Here is a 16,744-nt window from a genome sequence, read left to right on the forward strand (position 1 = left end):
TCTCTGTTTAATATGTAATGTGCCTGTGTGAATCTTCAGTGTTTTGTTCACTGTCCAATACATGTATAAAAACTGTCCAATACATGTATAAAAATATGCATATGCATTACATGTAGATGAGCTAGTTGAAATGAGACTAAATACACGCCCACATACCTACAGTTTCGTACATGGCATAAGTTTCAAGGATCACATGTATGAATGAGTCATCTGTGCACTGAAACTTGTCAATACTATTATTAAAAGTACAACAATTTCCATCCAATATTGAATTTCTATCCTTTCTATCCTATATTTATATATATATATATATATTTTAAAAGACTTTTTAGAAGAGAGTTTCTATAAAACTCTTATCACATTTTAATTTTTTTTATTGAGGTTTTATTTAGATGAGTTTCTATAAAACTCTTTACCACATTTACATATATATATATTTTTTTTTCAAAGGAGGTTTTTTTTATTTAGATAAGAGTTTCTATAAAACTCTACCACATATTTACATATTTATTTTTTTCAAAATAGTTTTTTATTTAGATGAGTTTCTATAAAACTCTTATCACATATTTATTTATTTTTTAAAAACAATTTTTAGAAGAGAGTTTCTATAAAGCTCTATCACATATTTACATATTTACATATTTTTTCTTTTCAAAAGAGTTATTTACATATATATATATATATATATATATATATATATATATTTTTTTTTTTAAAAAAACAGTTTTTAGAAGAGAGTTTCTATAAAACTCTATCACATATTTACATATTTATTTTTTAAAAAAGAGTTTTTATTATTTTTTTTTTAAAAAATTTTAAAATCTAATTAAAGAATGATATACATTACATTTAAAAACTTATTTAATAATAATCAGTAGAAAATAATAATAATAATAATAATAATAAGTGTTAATTACACTACACCCTTGAAGTTTACCTTATTAACATGCGGATGAAAGTGATCAAGCTCCTGTCTCCCTATTATCAAATGAATTCCCAAACATCACGAAATTATGAATCTTTTCTAAGAATGTAGTAGGGATTCTGATGAATCTTTCACTAATTTGCAAGAAATATTTTCGTTATTAATTTGAAGGACAAGAACATAAAAAGAAACATAAATTGATTACCACATAATATACATATACTTAGCGTAAACAAAAAAAAAAAAAAAAAATAATAATAATAATAAAAAGGACTGAAATTTAAAAATATAGAAAATATAATAATTCTATGTCAGCAGATGTGAATATTGGATACATAAGCAAGCATTTATTTGTTTAAACATAGCATACACCATTTTTCTATCCCATCTTCTGTTTTTCACTTATTTTATTTTTTATTTTTTTCTATTCTCATCTTCTGTTTAAATTGTAGAGCCAACTCTACAAATTAAACATAACCTTGATGGCATTACCACCACGAGCGCTGGTTTCAAATGCTTCTTCCACCTCCTTCTGAGAGAAACCAAACCTATGGGTTATAAGGGGCTTCACGTCAATCTTACCACTCTTCAGAAACTCGAGGCACAGCGGCCATGTATTCTTGTAGCGGAAAATGCCTATAACATCAACCTCCCTGAATTTAATTAAAAATCACGGTTGTTAGCAACCCCGAGCATAATCTTCAGACGTCAAATTTGTGATCATGATTTCAACTAAGATAAAAAGAAAAAAGAACAAAGGACTCAAATACCTCGCAGCAGCTGGAGTGAGAGGGACAGTCATCTCGCTATGACCCATTCCCACGAGGCAAACTTTGCCGCCTGCACTAGTGACACTCAGAGCTGTTGTCATGGTTTTGTTAAAGCCAGCACAATCGAAGCTCACATCCACTGCAGCTCCCATAGCTCTACGGATCTGTTCCACTTCTTCAGCTACATCCTGTAGGACACTTATTCTCTCAAGAAATGGCAAATGTGAAAGAATTACCGCTGAAATTAAACTAGATGTCGCGTTTAAGAGTAGGTAAGTAACCCTTGTTTCTATTGCATTCTATGTATCACATTCTGTTTCGGGATACTTGAGAATCGCCATCCATACCTCAGTGTAGGTCCGGGATAATTCTTTGTTCCATAGCCCTGGGGCTATTTACAACTAGCCAAATCATACATGATTTACATTACAACCCAACAAAAATGAGAGGTTGTGGAACAGAACAAATGATGTCAAGACGAGCACCTTCGATCAGGAAGTAAAATTAGAGAAGAGAAGTTGTTACCTATAGAATCTTTGCATAGGGGCTTCATATGTCTTTTCACAAGAAGAAGAAATATGAATTTAGAGTGTGTTACAGGCTTCTTAAAACAGTTTCAGGGATATTTCTATTAGAACACTACTATCAATCAACTTTTTCTTGAGTCACAAATCAAAGGGGAAACATCTTTAGTAATTAGATTTTCAGAATACTAAAAGGCGGCATGAAAAATGTATGTAGTAACTTGAACAGGGAAGAACTGAACTGGCATTGATGTGTCAGATTATTGTTGGCATTTAGAATTATACACAGAATAAGTATGAGAAAAATTAGGCATGTCAATGAAGGAGCTTTTCGCGAGATCTTTCACATTGCATACTTTTCACAAATTCTAGGCAAACATTTCAAATAAATTGTATAAACCTGTATATTTGTTGAAACTTTGACAATCCCATCTGCACCTAGATCCTTTGCAACAGAAAGACGATGATCATCCACATCCACAATCACAATTCTGGCAGCTCCAAAAGCACGAGCTGCGAGCAATGTCACAAGCCCAATGGGTCCTGCTCCCATAACCAATACATTTGTCTCGGGTCCAATATTAGCACGGCGACAAGCGTGGACACCAACACTCAGGGGCTCACACATTGCCCCTTCCTCCAAGCTCACATTGTCAGGCAGTTTAAAACACAGATCTGCAGGATGCACCACCTGTTTACATGAAAAATTAACACCTTAATACTGCCTTTATTTGTCAAAATTGTTAAAATCACATAATAACTTTAATTCATCCACATTCAGACAAAAGGAAAGCACTCTTGATCCTATGCATATGTCCCAAAATATTCATACTTTATTCCAAACTCTGCTAAGATACTTAAATTGGTACTGCTATTGTCTAAATTTTACATTTTCTTGTCTTACTAAACACTAACACAGCCCTCTCAACATCCACATTCGTACCGCACCCATTCCATCAACATAATGTCTCTTTGCTGCCCGGTATTATGCCCCATACATCTACACCAGTCTAATAGATATAAGAACCCTTGCCCATTTTTCAACACATTTATTCACAAGGAGGTAGATAATGGAAATGGTGTTCCCATAGAATATATGAGGATTGGCTATGTGGAGTTTACAGATAGATTGTTTGATAGATGTAAACCTATAGGGTTCAGAGGAATTATTTTTTTTTCAATATATATATATATATATATATATATATATATCTATTAGAATTTATATCTAGTCCTTACTTTCTCTTCCTCTCTCTCTTATCTACTCAGTTTCTTGTACCTTCTAATCAAAGTATTTATCAACTCTATTCTCCAAAATATCAATTTTCTCCCCAGTTGTAAATTAAGTCTATTATTCTGGACTGTCTCTTTACCTTTGCTCGTCCTCGTTCAGATAAATATAAGAACCCTTGCTCATTTTTCACCACATCCATGCCTTGATGCTATGGTGCCCTTGCTTATTTTTCATTACCCCCGGTGTGATATGCAACAATTTTTTACTTGAATATAGAAGTGTGCCAAAAGATTTATGCTAGCCCTCAATTACCTAATCCATTTGAGACTTGGACTGTCCGTAAAATACTAAGGACAATAGAATTTGGATTATGCTGCTCCAAAACCTAATTCAATTTAACTAACAGATCAACTGACCATAAAATCCAAGAACATTATACAAACACTACACATTTCAGTTACCTGATGGGCAAGTGAACCATGAACTGGAGGAGTCGCGAAAAACTTCATCTCAGGGCACAGATTGTATCTGCCTTCTTTGCAAAGGCTGCATCGCCAGCAACTGATGCCGGGCTCCAGTGCCACCCTATCACCCGGAGCCAGCGATTTCACATCACTCCCAACTTCTTCTATGATCCCGGCACACTCGTGCCCAATTACCATTGGCTCCTTAACAATAAAATCTGCACATCTTAAGGTCTGAAATTATGCAAAACATTAACTATGTCAGTATACTGTTTGATAAAACAATTTTCACTAATCCCACTATTTTTTCTAAATTTTTCATATTGAATTACTCTTATCTAAAATCACAAAATATAGGAGAACAAAATATTCATTGTAACTATAGAAAATTGATAATATCACAAACACACACACACATATATCCATGAATAAGGTTAAGAGGGTTTCGCTTTCAGGTAGTGAACATCACATATTAATTAATGGGATTAATTAATCCCATTAATTTTTTTTTTTTTCTTTCTATTTTTTCATATTGATTTAGGCTTCATATTCATTTAACTATCTCACACACACACACACACACACACACAAACATATATATATATATATATATAAAAGAAGGTTTTACCCTGAGGTAGTGAACATCACTTCCACAAATACCTACAGCTTTCATCCTTACTTTAACATCATGGGGGCCTATAAAATAGATAGAATTAACAGAAATAGATGAACTTTGGAACATATAAAGCAACAAATTAAACTATAAAGTGTAATAATCCATGAGTAAAAGAACATAACAATATAAATTAATTATAATAAACATGAAAAGAAAGAATGATACAAAGAGGAGAAGATTAATACCCAGTAGAGGGAGCTTGAAAGGCTGAATTTTGAGGGTATTGATACTAACTAGCCAAGCTGCCATGTTCTCTTCTTCACCACCACCACCACCACCACCATGAGACATCCCTCCCTTACCCATTCTCTCTCTCTGTCTCTCTAAATTTTTCCAGTGAACTGTGAAGGGTGAGGTGATGGATTCTTTAGCAATTGTTTTAGTCAGATTTGAAAAAAATGAATAGAATACGAGATGAAGAGTTAAGGGTGATGGAGATTGTGCGTGTGGGACAGCCTGGACAGGCTAACGTTGGATAAGCATCAAGTACTTTGTCTTTTATGCTTGATTGGTTTTTTTATATTAAAATGATTTGTTTGGGGGATTTTGATTCTCATCCAAATTGCTGTCCTTTTGTCACCAATTACAAGTATTTATTTATTTCTTTTTATTATTTATTTTTCTCGATAAAGGGGAAAAGTAATTGCCACCAATTAATTTCAGCCATATCAACGGCCCAAATTTCAGGTGGTGTCTCTGATTTACTCTAGTGCTGTCTTTCGTGTCCTGTGGGGTCAACTGGTATTCGGAAATATCTACTTCTTTTCAAAAAAAAAAAAAAAAAAAATTTATGTCCACCGATTTTTGTTATGGAAAACGTTGAGATAAACACAAATACTTAAAAGAGAGAAATTTTAATCATATTTAATCCTTTTTATAATTTTATTCCATTGTTTTAAGTTGCCACAACTACTTGTTAAGTTACGTCAGTTAATTATTTATTCTTATCCAATGATGTGATCTCAGGTAAATTTTCTGATATGAAATTCGTAATCATTTAAAGAATGAAATTGAAATTGAAATTATAATTGTCCTATGCAATCTTTTTTCAGCATCTGAAATAAAATTTTCAATGAAGGCAAGACTTATTGGATTAATGTTTCATCAATTTTTACTTAATTTTACAGTGTTGAAATGAAATGAAACTTAAAAAATTTGTTAATTTGTGAGGTAGATTTTAGATCCTTTTACATGGAGTGAACAGTACAATGCATAGCAAAGGGTGAAGAACACTTTAGAGGGAGTTAGGTTCACTTTGTCCAATCATATGAGGTGATTTATTTGCACTTGACTATTATTATAAGAAAAATTTATTTCATATCGGATTCAAATGAAAGAAGTGAAGAGTTAAATTTTTAAATCTAATAGTGAAACTAAATTATCAAAAGACCAATGATCAACAATGGATACAGGGTAAATATTATTGCTAGAGTTAATAAATTCATGCTATTTTCCTTTGAATTCTTTCAACTCAGAAAATACAAAGTAGGTGCTCTAAAATACCTGTGCAATGAAAGGAAACATCTTTGACAATTACCCTTTCCATTAACGAGTGGTGTTTATGTAAATATACTAACCAATGGGAGAGAATAATCTGACCTGACGTGGCACTCACTTAGAACTTGAACTTAGCATATGCAAAAATTGAATAGAGACCTCTGTTTTTTATTATTATAATAATTATTTTTTTTTTTATCGATATTGACATGTAGTTAGTGCATTTATATACAGCTATCACAAAGTGAACTTTATATTTATTCTTGTGTCAACAACACAATATCACGAATAGTAGAAATCACCGCACGTGAAGTGTGGTTTTTACAAAGAAAGTGAAGCGATTTTCACCTTCCTAATGTACACCACCATACTGTGGGGTGCGCAGTATAAGATTAATATGTAAATTTTGGATAGTATGGAGATTTAATCCAAAATAGTGGCTGGACTTGGGTGGATAGACTCAATAATAGAATATGGGTAGGCAGAATATAGTACAATGAAAAACAAGTGATAGGGACAACAATCATCAGCAAATTTAACTCATCCCCACCCCAACACGCGCTGAGAGAGATGATTGGCTCCATTTTGGGAAATTTAACACACACACACACACGCACAGAGCACACAGAGAGGGAGAGAATGTCACAGAGTAATGGGGAAGGCATGGATGCAGGAGAAAAGGAGAACATGGCAGTTTGGCTACTTGGTGTCAAGACACTTAGTATTCAACCTTTCAATCTCCCTCCTCTTGGTAAGGGTATTTTTTTTTTTTTTTTAAAATTTTTTTTAAATAATGTAAAAAAAATTATCACAGGCTGATTTTCACCATAATAACAAGTAAGGTTTATGCAATGATAGGTCATGATGATCATTTCAAACATATATTGTAAGTGTTGCAGGAACAGCATTATTTTAGTACGGGCCACAAAAAATGGAATGTTTAATACACAAGAGGAGCTAAACCTAAGAAAAAGAAGGTCAACCAGAGTAATTCATCTTAGTTTACTTACTATTGATAAATATTAAATACCTACCTAAAGCAAATTAAAGGGAAAAAAAAAAAAGAAAAGAAAAAGAAAATTACTTCCCAGAGGTGCCTCAATCAAATATTGTAACAGATTTGCATTCTTAATTACAGACAAAAATATTTTAGACTTCTTCTAGTGATCTCTCAAATCTTACTCATATCTGCATAGATGCTTTGCAAAACCTTTTTTTTTTTTAAAAGCATTTATCCTTATAAGTTTCAATTATGATCAACAAAGGATAACAAAATTTAACTGTGATTGCTTGTAATTTTACGTTACGTTTTAGGCCCCCATGATGTCAAAGTCAGGATGAAGGCTGTTGGCATATGTGGAAGTGATGTTCATCACTTCAAGGTAAAAACTGGAGGGAATGCTCTTCAAATATCTTTATTTATACCACTATTTGATTTTCCTTATTTTTTTGAACTTGACAAAATTTTAAAAGCAGATAGAGATGTTTTCTTAGTGATGTCTTACTCTATTCTCAGAATATGAGATGTGCAAACTTCATTGTCAAAAAGCCAATGGTGATCGGCCACGAAAGTGCCGGTGTCATTGAAGAAGTTGGAAGTGAGGTGAAGTCTCTGGTTGTGGGCGACCATGTCGCGTTGGAGCCTGGCATTAGCTGCAGGAGGTGCCATCTTTGCAAGAATGGCCGCTACAATCTGTGCCCGGAAGTGAAGTTCTTTGGCTCTCCTCCAACAAATGGTGTTCTTGCTAATCAAGTAAATTGAACACTACATTGTTTGTTGAGCATAACCTTCTCTTGTCTATTTGACAAAAAAATGGTCTCAACTCTGTGATAAGAACTATCCAAATTCTCAATTTCATTTTTACCATGTTAATAGGTGTGTGTGTGTGTAGCCAGTTGCTTCATAATTAGACAACCTAGACATGACCAATTATTAGACATATGCATAACTAAACAGCATCTAACCCAATAATATAACCTCTCCGTTCTCAAAGAGTTTGAGAACAGTAGGGTTCGAAGTCGGGAAAAAAGTGTGTGCGAGTGTATTTCATGGCAAGAAAAAAAAAAAAAAGAATAAAAGAGAAAAGAACTACAAGCATCATTATCATACTTCAATGTACCTTTTATTAGATGGAAAATACCAATTTAGAAGTCCTATTTGTTAGCTTGAAATGAAAATGAGGGATGAAACTTGGTATTAAACTCTGCAATTTGGGTCATAATTCAAAACCAATGTAGATTTATATTCAAGGTAAATTTAGAATTATAACCTGAGTTGAAAATGTGTTTGGAAAGTACGGGCAATGCTGAGAAAGTACCTTCTTGAACCAGGTGGTGCATCCAGAAAATCTTTGTTTTAAACTACCAGACAATGTGAGCTTGGAGGAAGGGGCAATGTGTGAGCCCCTCAGCGTTGGCGTTCATGCTTGTCGCCGTGCTAATATCAATCCAGAGACAAAAGTACTAATCATGGGAGCAGGACCTATAGGCCTTGTCACCATGCTGGCAGCTCGTGCTTTCGGGGCTCCCAGAATTGTCATTGTTGACATAGATGATCGTCGTTTGTCATTTGCAAAAGATCTTGGTGCAGATGAGATCATTCAAGTTTCAGCAAACATCAAGGTTCTTCTCTGCTATGCAGAGTTACTTTCCCTTCAATTAAGCTTGTGCAAGTCTTGTTGTCACTTCAGTGACCAGGAAGAACTCATTCCAGTGTCCAGGGCCTGAGAAAAATGAATCAAAATATTGATAATTAGCCATAGATTTCTAATTTCAATGTTCAATCTCATACACTACAGATTTTCAGTCCATTATGCAAGTGTACTTGTTTACAGGATGTAGCCGATGAAGTAGTAAAGATTCGTAACGCCATGGGTAGCAGTATTGATGTAAGCTTTGATTGTGTTGGTTTTGACAAAACCATGTCAACTACTTTGAATGCCACCAGAGGTGGTGGCAAAGTGTGTCTTGTGGGATTAGGCCAGAGTGAGATGACTGTTCCTCTTTGTCCAACAGCCGCAAGGTATTTCATACAGTATTTTCTTAATGCACTGTTTGCAAAGTTCTTATGATGTAGCTTTTGATTGAGATTGAGATTCTGGTTGTGATTGTATTTTGAAAATTTTTCTTTTGGGGTGACAGGGAAATCGATATAATTGGCATATTTCGATATAGGAACACATGGCCTCTCTGCATCGAGTTTCTGAGGACCGGTAAGATTGACGTGAAGCCCCTCATAACCCACAGGTTCAGGTTTACCCAGGAGGATGTTGAAGAAGCCTTTGAAACCAGTGCTCAGGGTGGTAATGCCATTAAGGTCATGTTCAATCTGTAGTAGATGTAGCTTCAATAATGTTGCATATGCTGGGGGCTGTTAATGCCAATAAGGTCATGTAAATAGTCTGGGAAACTCTCTGCATTTTGGGATCAGCAAATATATAAAACTAAATGAATAAAAGATGATAATAATGTCTATGCAAAGAAACTCAGCTGATCTAAATGTCTAATTGGATCATGGACATATGTATTTCTGGAAACTTAAAGAAAAATGACATGAATTCGTTATTGGAAGTGTCTATTTATTCAAATTTGTTGAACCCTATCATTGAGCCAAAATTAAATTTACAAATCAGAGCTATTTCAACCAGCAACAATCATAAATGCATACAGATTTGTTTCTTTCTATGTGGAACCATGAGTTGGAGCATTGTTATCAAGAATACCAACACTAGGATTCAACCTGCATCTTCCATCACCTTGTCCTGGCTTCAGCTTAATTTCTTAGAACACCAATGCAGTGTTCTTTCTGAACTTGTAATCTTAATCTGAGCCTTCACTTGGATTAATATGTTTCCGCAAGCACAAGCTCAGATTAATCTCTGCCTTGAATCGTATTGTTTATCGCCCACAAATGATATCCACATCTAATCTCGTTCTTGGAGAGCATATGCATTCAATATCGGAGAATTAACACTGGGAAAAAAATGGCAACGGGCATCCAACATAGGGACCAGGAAAAAAACGAGGTCTGAATAGGAATGGTCCAATCAAGCACTTCAAACTTGAACCACCAAGCAGCATTCTTTTCCAGATAAAGCTCTTACGGTTCATCAAGCCCATGTTCTATCACCAAAAACAAAAGCTGCTTTCATAGCCTTCTAAATGTCTTTGGATAATATCTGTATAAATATACCAAGCAAGCAGAGCTCAGTATTAGGTTAAAAAACATACAAAACTTCTCATTGCCGAGTACTGGACCTTGACAAGCTGTTTCACATACCCATCAAAGCTTCGACCAAGTAACAAACTGCAATCAAGTTGGGATAGGCAACTCCAATATAATTTACCCTGCCAAAGAATGCACAACACAAAAGACGCATCCATTCACTGGCCCAGAAGTACCGCAATGCAGGCATGGGTAACATTTAAATCTTGCATAAAGCATCAAATAGAGTCACACTGCAGCCACTACCGACCTTAACATGAGGGCAAGTATCAATTCAACTTTGCAAGCGTTTTGCTCGCATCTGTTCAGTATTACTATAACCATCGGTATACCATGTTAATATAGAAAAATCCTTCAGTGTCAGCTTCTGTATTCATTTCTGTTTCAAGATTGGAGAAGACACTGTTCCTGAGAGCTGTTAGATGATATACCCACTTCTATAGAGCTCCAACCCAATGGCTTCTGCACATCACCATCCTCCATCAATTCTCTCATTTTTGTTGCATCATCCCATCTATCTGCACTGGCGTAAGAGTTTGATGAGAGAACATAATTCCCACTGTTACAAGGATCCAATTTAAGAAGCTTGTTAGTGGCTATCTCGGCTAGGGCCACATTTCCATGAAGGTTACAAGCACTCAATAACATCCTCCATATTACAACATCTGGAGCCATAGGCATTTGCTTTATAAACTCATATGCCTGATCTAGATTGCCAGAGCGGCTCAAGAGATCAACCACGCACCCATAGTGTTTCATTTCTGGCAATAATCCATAATCGTTCTCCATACTTCTAAAATATTCCAATCCTTTTTCTACCAAACCGGCGTGGACACAAGCAACTAATACCCCAACAAAGGCTCCATGAGTTGGCCGAAAACCTTCTCTTAACATTTGAGAGAAGAGCTCAATAGCATGATCACCAAAACCATTCACAGAAAGGCCAGAGATGACTGAGGTCCAAGATACAGAGTCCTTCTCTTTCATCTTGTGGAACACCTCCAATGCCCTCTTAACTACTCCACATTTGCAGTACATATCTATCAGAGAGTTCCCAACATAAACATCTTCTTTTACATTATTTTCTCGAATATAGTCATGAATTCCCTTGCCCACATCAAGTATGCCTAAATGTGCACAAGCAGAGAGCACACTAGCAACTGTAATTTCGTCAGGTTTAACCTTAGCCACCATCATTTCCCGAAAAAGCCTCACTGCATCAGAAAATTGATTAGCTTGAGAGTAACCTGTGATCATAGAAGTCCAAGATATCACATCCCTCTTCGGCATACCATCAAAGAGTTTCCTTGCTGCAACTAAATCCCGCACTTTTGTATACCCCATGATCATAGCATTCCAAGAGACAGTTTTTCGTTCCTCCATTCGATCAAATACTTCCCGTGCCAACCCCACCAAGCCAAACCGTCCATACATATCTATCAAAGTATTCCCCAAGTAAACACCAATCTCAACATCATTATCCTCAATGTACTTAACCATAGAATCTGCAATCTTCCTATCACCTAAATGGCTACAAGCTAATATAACTTTCATCATTGTCACACCATCAGCCTTGACATTTGCAACCCGCATAGCATCAAAAAGACCCAAAACTTCTTTATATCTCCTACATTGACTATAACCACAAATCAATGAGTTCCAAGAGACTAAGTCTCTGTCCGGCATTTCATCAAACAATTTCCGAGCAGAACCCAAATCACCACAGGACGCATACATATGAATCAAGGCATTAGAAACATAAAGATACAATTCAAACCCGAGTTTAAGACCATGAACATGAACCTTCCGTCCATGAACAATATCTGAAACTCGACCGCAAGCCTTGAAGACGAATATGAAGGTCAGATTGTCCCCAACTAATCCTTGGCCTCGCATTCGATCAAACATGCGAATTGCTTCAATGGGTCGATCGCTCTGTGACGTGCCACGGATCATATAGTTCCAATTTGGCAAAGCGGGACGTATGATTTGGTCAAAAGCGAGATGGGCTTTGGCCAGACTGGTTGGAGACAAAGCGTATGCTCGAATGACGGCTGACATTGAAATTGAATCAGTGTGCCGTTGGGTTCTGATGAGGTGTGCATGAAGCTCTTCAATGGCGTCATTGGAGATTAAGTTCTTGAAAACTCGCTCCGGTTGAGATTTAGGTGTGGCAGAAGTGGAGGAACGAGGAAAGAGTCCTGCGAGTTTCATGAAGAATACAAGAAAAATATAGTGAATTGGCAGCACATAGATGATCCGAGACCAAAGAAATCGACTATAACTGTCCCTACAATTAACAGTATATTGTTGCATCTACTAATTTCAAAGATATATAGAAATGTTTTAGAATTATTTTTTCAACTTCTTGCCTCCCTCAATTCTTCCACCCTCAAACATTCTTACTCTTACATTATTATTATTATTATTATTAATCATCTTAACAAAGAGTCGAAATTTAATATCTCTCTCTTTCTTTTTTTATTTATGTATTTATTTATTTTAACCATTTTATTTGTCATTTTATTTTTACTTTTAATTTTTTTAGGTGAAGTGCCAAAAAAAAACTGTAATTTAAAAAAATTGCTAAAAAACAAACAATTTGATATTCAAATTCCACACCCAATAGAGTGTGCATTAAGGGTTCTCACATGAAAAACGTGCATTTTATAGGCCATGTGTGAGTCATGTGACCTAAAAGCCTTTTTTAGTTTTTACTATCAAATTTACCCTTTGTGTGTTCCCAAACTGCTCCTCTCTGATTTTTATATATAATACCCTATTTATCTTTTATTTCTCTTTTTAACGGCTCTCTCTATGTGTATATACCATTTTCTTTGAGGATATGTGCAATTATTGTTTAATAAATTTCCCTACATTTTAAAATTTGTGCAGATAAAGACTTTGTTGAAATTGAATAATTAGTTGACTTTATAATTAAAAAACAAAAGGAAAAAGGTGGTAAAACGCAAAATGATAATTTTACCCTTAAGCTAATAAGGGAACAAAGATTTTGTATTACTTGAACCAAATGCCAAACACCACCAAACACACCCACGCTTATATACCCCACCACACAAACTGACACTTAACCTAATGTTTGATTAGGTTCGTTGTTGACAACATCGTTACGGATTCAAAACTCAGAAAAGATTGGAGATTCAGAAAATCATCTCAACCATCACCCCCGTTGTTAGTGCCGCCGTCAATGAGACTTGCAAAGAAGGTGTTTGGGGATTCAAAAAATCTGAAGAGAGAAAGAGAAAAAAAAGGAAAAAAAAGAAAAAGAAAAAGAAAAAGAAAACGAAAGACGAATCTTTTAATTAAGAAGGCTTACGTTCTTTAATGGAAGATGGTTCCAATTCAGTTCCAATTCAAAAAGGACATTATGCATAAAAAGATAATTATGAACTCACCAACCCTATTTATTCCATTATTTTTAGACGAATAAAAAGATGACATGTGGCGAGTTTCAATGAGCTTGCCACACTAGATTACTGCTTAAATATTCATCTCCTTGGTGAGTTGGTGTTCAAGCATTTTTGTTTTGGTCTTCCGACGTAACTTTTCATCTTCCCAGGTGAGTTGGTGCTCGAGCACTATGAGAATTGCTTGAGCTCTGGCAATTGGAACTTTCGAAGCGTCTTTTCATCTTCGTAAGGGGGTTTATGCTAGAGCTCTTTGGAAAAGGCTCGAGCGCTATGGTCTTTTGCTCGAGCAGATAATTCTATGCTAGAGTATTTTTGCCTTAGTGACTTTTATTGCTTTATTCCACTTTGTGCTTAAGCATGGATACTTGTGCTCAACCTCTTGCACTTGAACTTCTCCAGAATTACCTGTTGGACTCCAAAATTGCTTTAGATGGTTGAGGACAACTCCATAAGCCTCGGTAACAGTCTTTAAGTTTCCAGAATCACTATTTTATCATTTTCTTTGGGAAAGTACCTACAAAAGCAAATAAACTAAAATCAGTCTAAAACTAGATAGAAGTATCACTTAAGGCCTTAACATACGCATGTTTAGGGACTTGAATATGCAATATTCAATGCTCATCACACATCATTCCTGAACGCACCAAACCTCTGTCATCTGGGCAATTTGGTACCAGAATCACACAACCATTTGTTCTTTCAATGCTCTTTCCTTTCCCCCATATGGACATTTATTTAATCACGTTATAGGTACCTCATTCTTCCCTCCTTATGGAATGACCTGGTTGCCTCGGTTGCTCACCGTTGAAAAGGAAAAGCTCTTGACTACAGAACACATACATCTCGGTTGGCACTTACCTCACTAGTTTACAATATCTGGTCAGAACGTAATCGTAGAATCTTCAAGAAGAAAAGACTCTGCAAATGAAATTTTGAACAAAATTACGGAATCAATTCGACTCAAACTGATAGCTGATCCTCATCTTGATTCCCTAATTAATAGACACGTTCTAAGTGAGTGGGACATTCCTTGGTCCATACTTCGTCCTCCTCTAAGATTGTCGGACTAGGAATGGAAAAGTGAAGCTTCTTATACCTGGTTGCTTCACTCGGTTGGTCTAATAGCTGTTTTAGCGGAATTGTGACTTGTGCTGTTTGATAAAACTGAAAACTAAGAATGAAAATTTTAAGTACTAAATTTTAAGCGCTGAAATTTTAAGTACTGAATATATTAATCTGTAAACTTGTTTGATATTGTATTAATTTTAAGCTCTGAATTTATTAAGATTGTTTGTTAAATGCAAAAGCTGAAATCTGAATGTTGTATATATTACATTTTTGCCTTGAATATCTTCTGCACATAATATTATTATAAAAGATAATATATTAAAACATAAACATATATATAAAATAATGAATTTTACCAAAGAAATATATCAATTTAACAATGGATATTAATGTTGTAGGTATCAAATAATGGTAATGCCACATCATCAACAATGACCCGCAAAGCTTGTTCAAACAGTCAACGGACTATGCCACATCATCAACGGTAAAACAATCAATCAAAGTTATGTAGCACTTACCACGTAAGTATACATCGAATAGAAGATCAAATACTTGAAGGAGTTGGGAGAAGGACTCAGGATTATTTGGGATCTGAGGAGGTTCTTGGTTAGTGGATGAAGTTCAGGAATCTTCGAGTCAACTCTCGACTTGACTTGTAGAGAGAAAAATACCATTTTGACTCCTATACAATTTAGACCCATCTTAATTAACATTATTTAATAATGTTAATGAGTCCACATGTGATGTCATATGATGATGCCACCCAACCTCTCACTTGGCCTATATAAGGAGGTTCTCCAAGGTCAGGAAGGGTAGAGCAAGAAGGGAGGAGGAGAGAACTTCTCATGTTTTCTCCATACACCTTCATCAAGGGAGTCAATAGTGTATTATTACACTGCTATATTCACCATCTCTCTCGAGTTTGCTTGTGCTTCTACCTTTCTCAGTCCACCTCAGATTCTATTATGTTGTCTGGATCACTCTAATTTGTGTATGATATCACCATTTATATGTATTTTATTGTGTTACTAAAATAAACCCTTACAATTTGGCGACTCCGCTAAGGATATCAACACAAAGCCAACGAACTCAGGCAACCATCCTTCTACAATATACCCTGGAACTTGAGGTTAACTACCTCATTCTGGTGAGCACGTTCTATACTTTAAGCCTCCTCAGTTCTTTACGTTTCATACTGTCGTCTGCTTTGGTTATTACATCCACTTGTTAATTGGTGTCGGTCGTTGCGGTGTGCACCAAAGTTGCAATTGAGGTGTAGTGTAGCCAAGTTTAAATTTATAGAATGCCACTACCACTACTAACTATAAATGTAGTTAGAGTGAGTAAGGATCGTCCCAAGGGATATGGAGTGTATTTTTGCTTAGAAATTAAGGTCGGATTAGTAGTTCGAGTGATCAAAGATGGTTTGTTTGGTTAATTAAACTACAATTTAAACTAATTAAAAGCAATGTGAAGCGAATAGAATAATTGGAGTGTAGAGAATATGAGAGAAAAGTCTTGAGACTTAGAGTTTACCATTAAGCATCACCTTCCTAGACATTCAATGTTTGATAGATTAGGGGGATTTTATGTTATAATTGAAAATGTGTGCCATTAATTGAATTAACAAGCATGGATGACCAAATAAGTATATATTGTCTAGCCAAACTAGATAGTAGCACAACATATCAAATCAAGCCACATTATTCATTCCTTAAGGTTCACAATTAATGCACATCATCATATTAGAGAAATATACTACTTGTATTCATAAGCATGGAACATCAAGCAACAAACATGGATTGTCCTCCCATCTAAGAAAGTAAGGCAACTATACTACAACTAGGCTAGTGACAGGAAAATTAAACTAATTAAACTAAGGAGGAGGCACAATCCATCAAGAAATAAGTATGAACCATCAAACAAACCA

At 35.3% G+C, this 16,744-nt stretch overlaps 3 protein-coding genes across 3 annotated transcripts; 1 reads left to right on the forward strand and 2 right to left on the reverse strand.

The window, feature by feature from the left end:
* Positions 1–1,180: 1,180 nt before the first annotated feature.
* Positions 1,181–4,993, reverse strand: LOC132271893 (sorbitol dehydrogenase). The gene is made up of 6 exons (XM_059773400.1): positions 4,779–4,993; positions 4,546–4,613; positions 3,915–4,151; positions 2,620–2,910; positions 1,696–1,883; positions 1,181–1,578 (listed from the first exon to the last, which is right to left on the reverse strand). The coding sequence occupies exons 1-6, from the start codon at positions 4,897–4,899 to the stop codon at positions 1,386–1,388; spliced, it is 1,098 nt and encodes a 365-aa protein (XP_059629383.1). The 5' UTR covers positions 4,900–4,993; the 3' UTR covers positions 1,181–1,385.
* A 1,652-nt stretch (positions 4,994–6,645) lies between these two features.
* LOC132271895 (L-idonate 5-dehydrogenase-like) lies at positions 6,646–9,660 on the forward strand. Its single transcript, XM_059773402.1, has 6 exons — positions 6,646–6,841; positions 7,405–7,472; positions 7,607–7,843; positions 8,422–8,712; positions 8,925–9,112; positions 9,232–9,660. Exons 1-6 carry the CDS (start codon positions 6,661–6,663, stop codon positions 9,422–9,424), a joined length of 1,158 nt encoding a protein of 385 aa, XP_059629385.1. The 5' UTR covers positions 6,646–6,660; the 3' UTR covers positions 9,425–9,660.
* A 125-nt stretch (positions 9,661–9,785) lies between these two features.
* Positions 9,786–12,871, reverse strand: LOC132271894 (pentatricopeptide repeat-containing protein At1g31430-like). Its single transcript, XM_059773401.1, has one exon. It carries the CDS (start codon positions 12,629–12,631, stop codon positions 10,700–10,702), a length of 1,932 nt encoding a protein of 643 aa, XP_059629384.1. The 5' UTR covers positions 12,632–12,871; the 3' UTR covers positions 9,786–10,699.
* Positions 12,872–16,744: the final 3,873 nt, after the last annotated feature.

This window comes from Cornus florida, unplaced genomic scaffold (assembly GCF_030987335.1).
Source record: "Cornus florida cultivar Cherokee Brave unplaced genomic scaffold, ASM3098733v1 CherokeeBrave_3.0.0_Hap2_Chr08, whole genome shotgun sequence".
Taxonomy (NCBI): Eukaryota; Viridiplantae; Streptophyta; class Magnoliopsida; order Cornales; family Cornaceae; genus Cornus; species Cornus florida.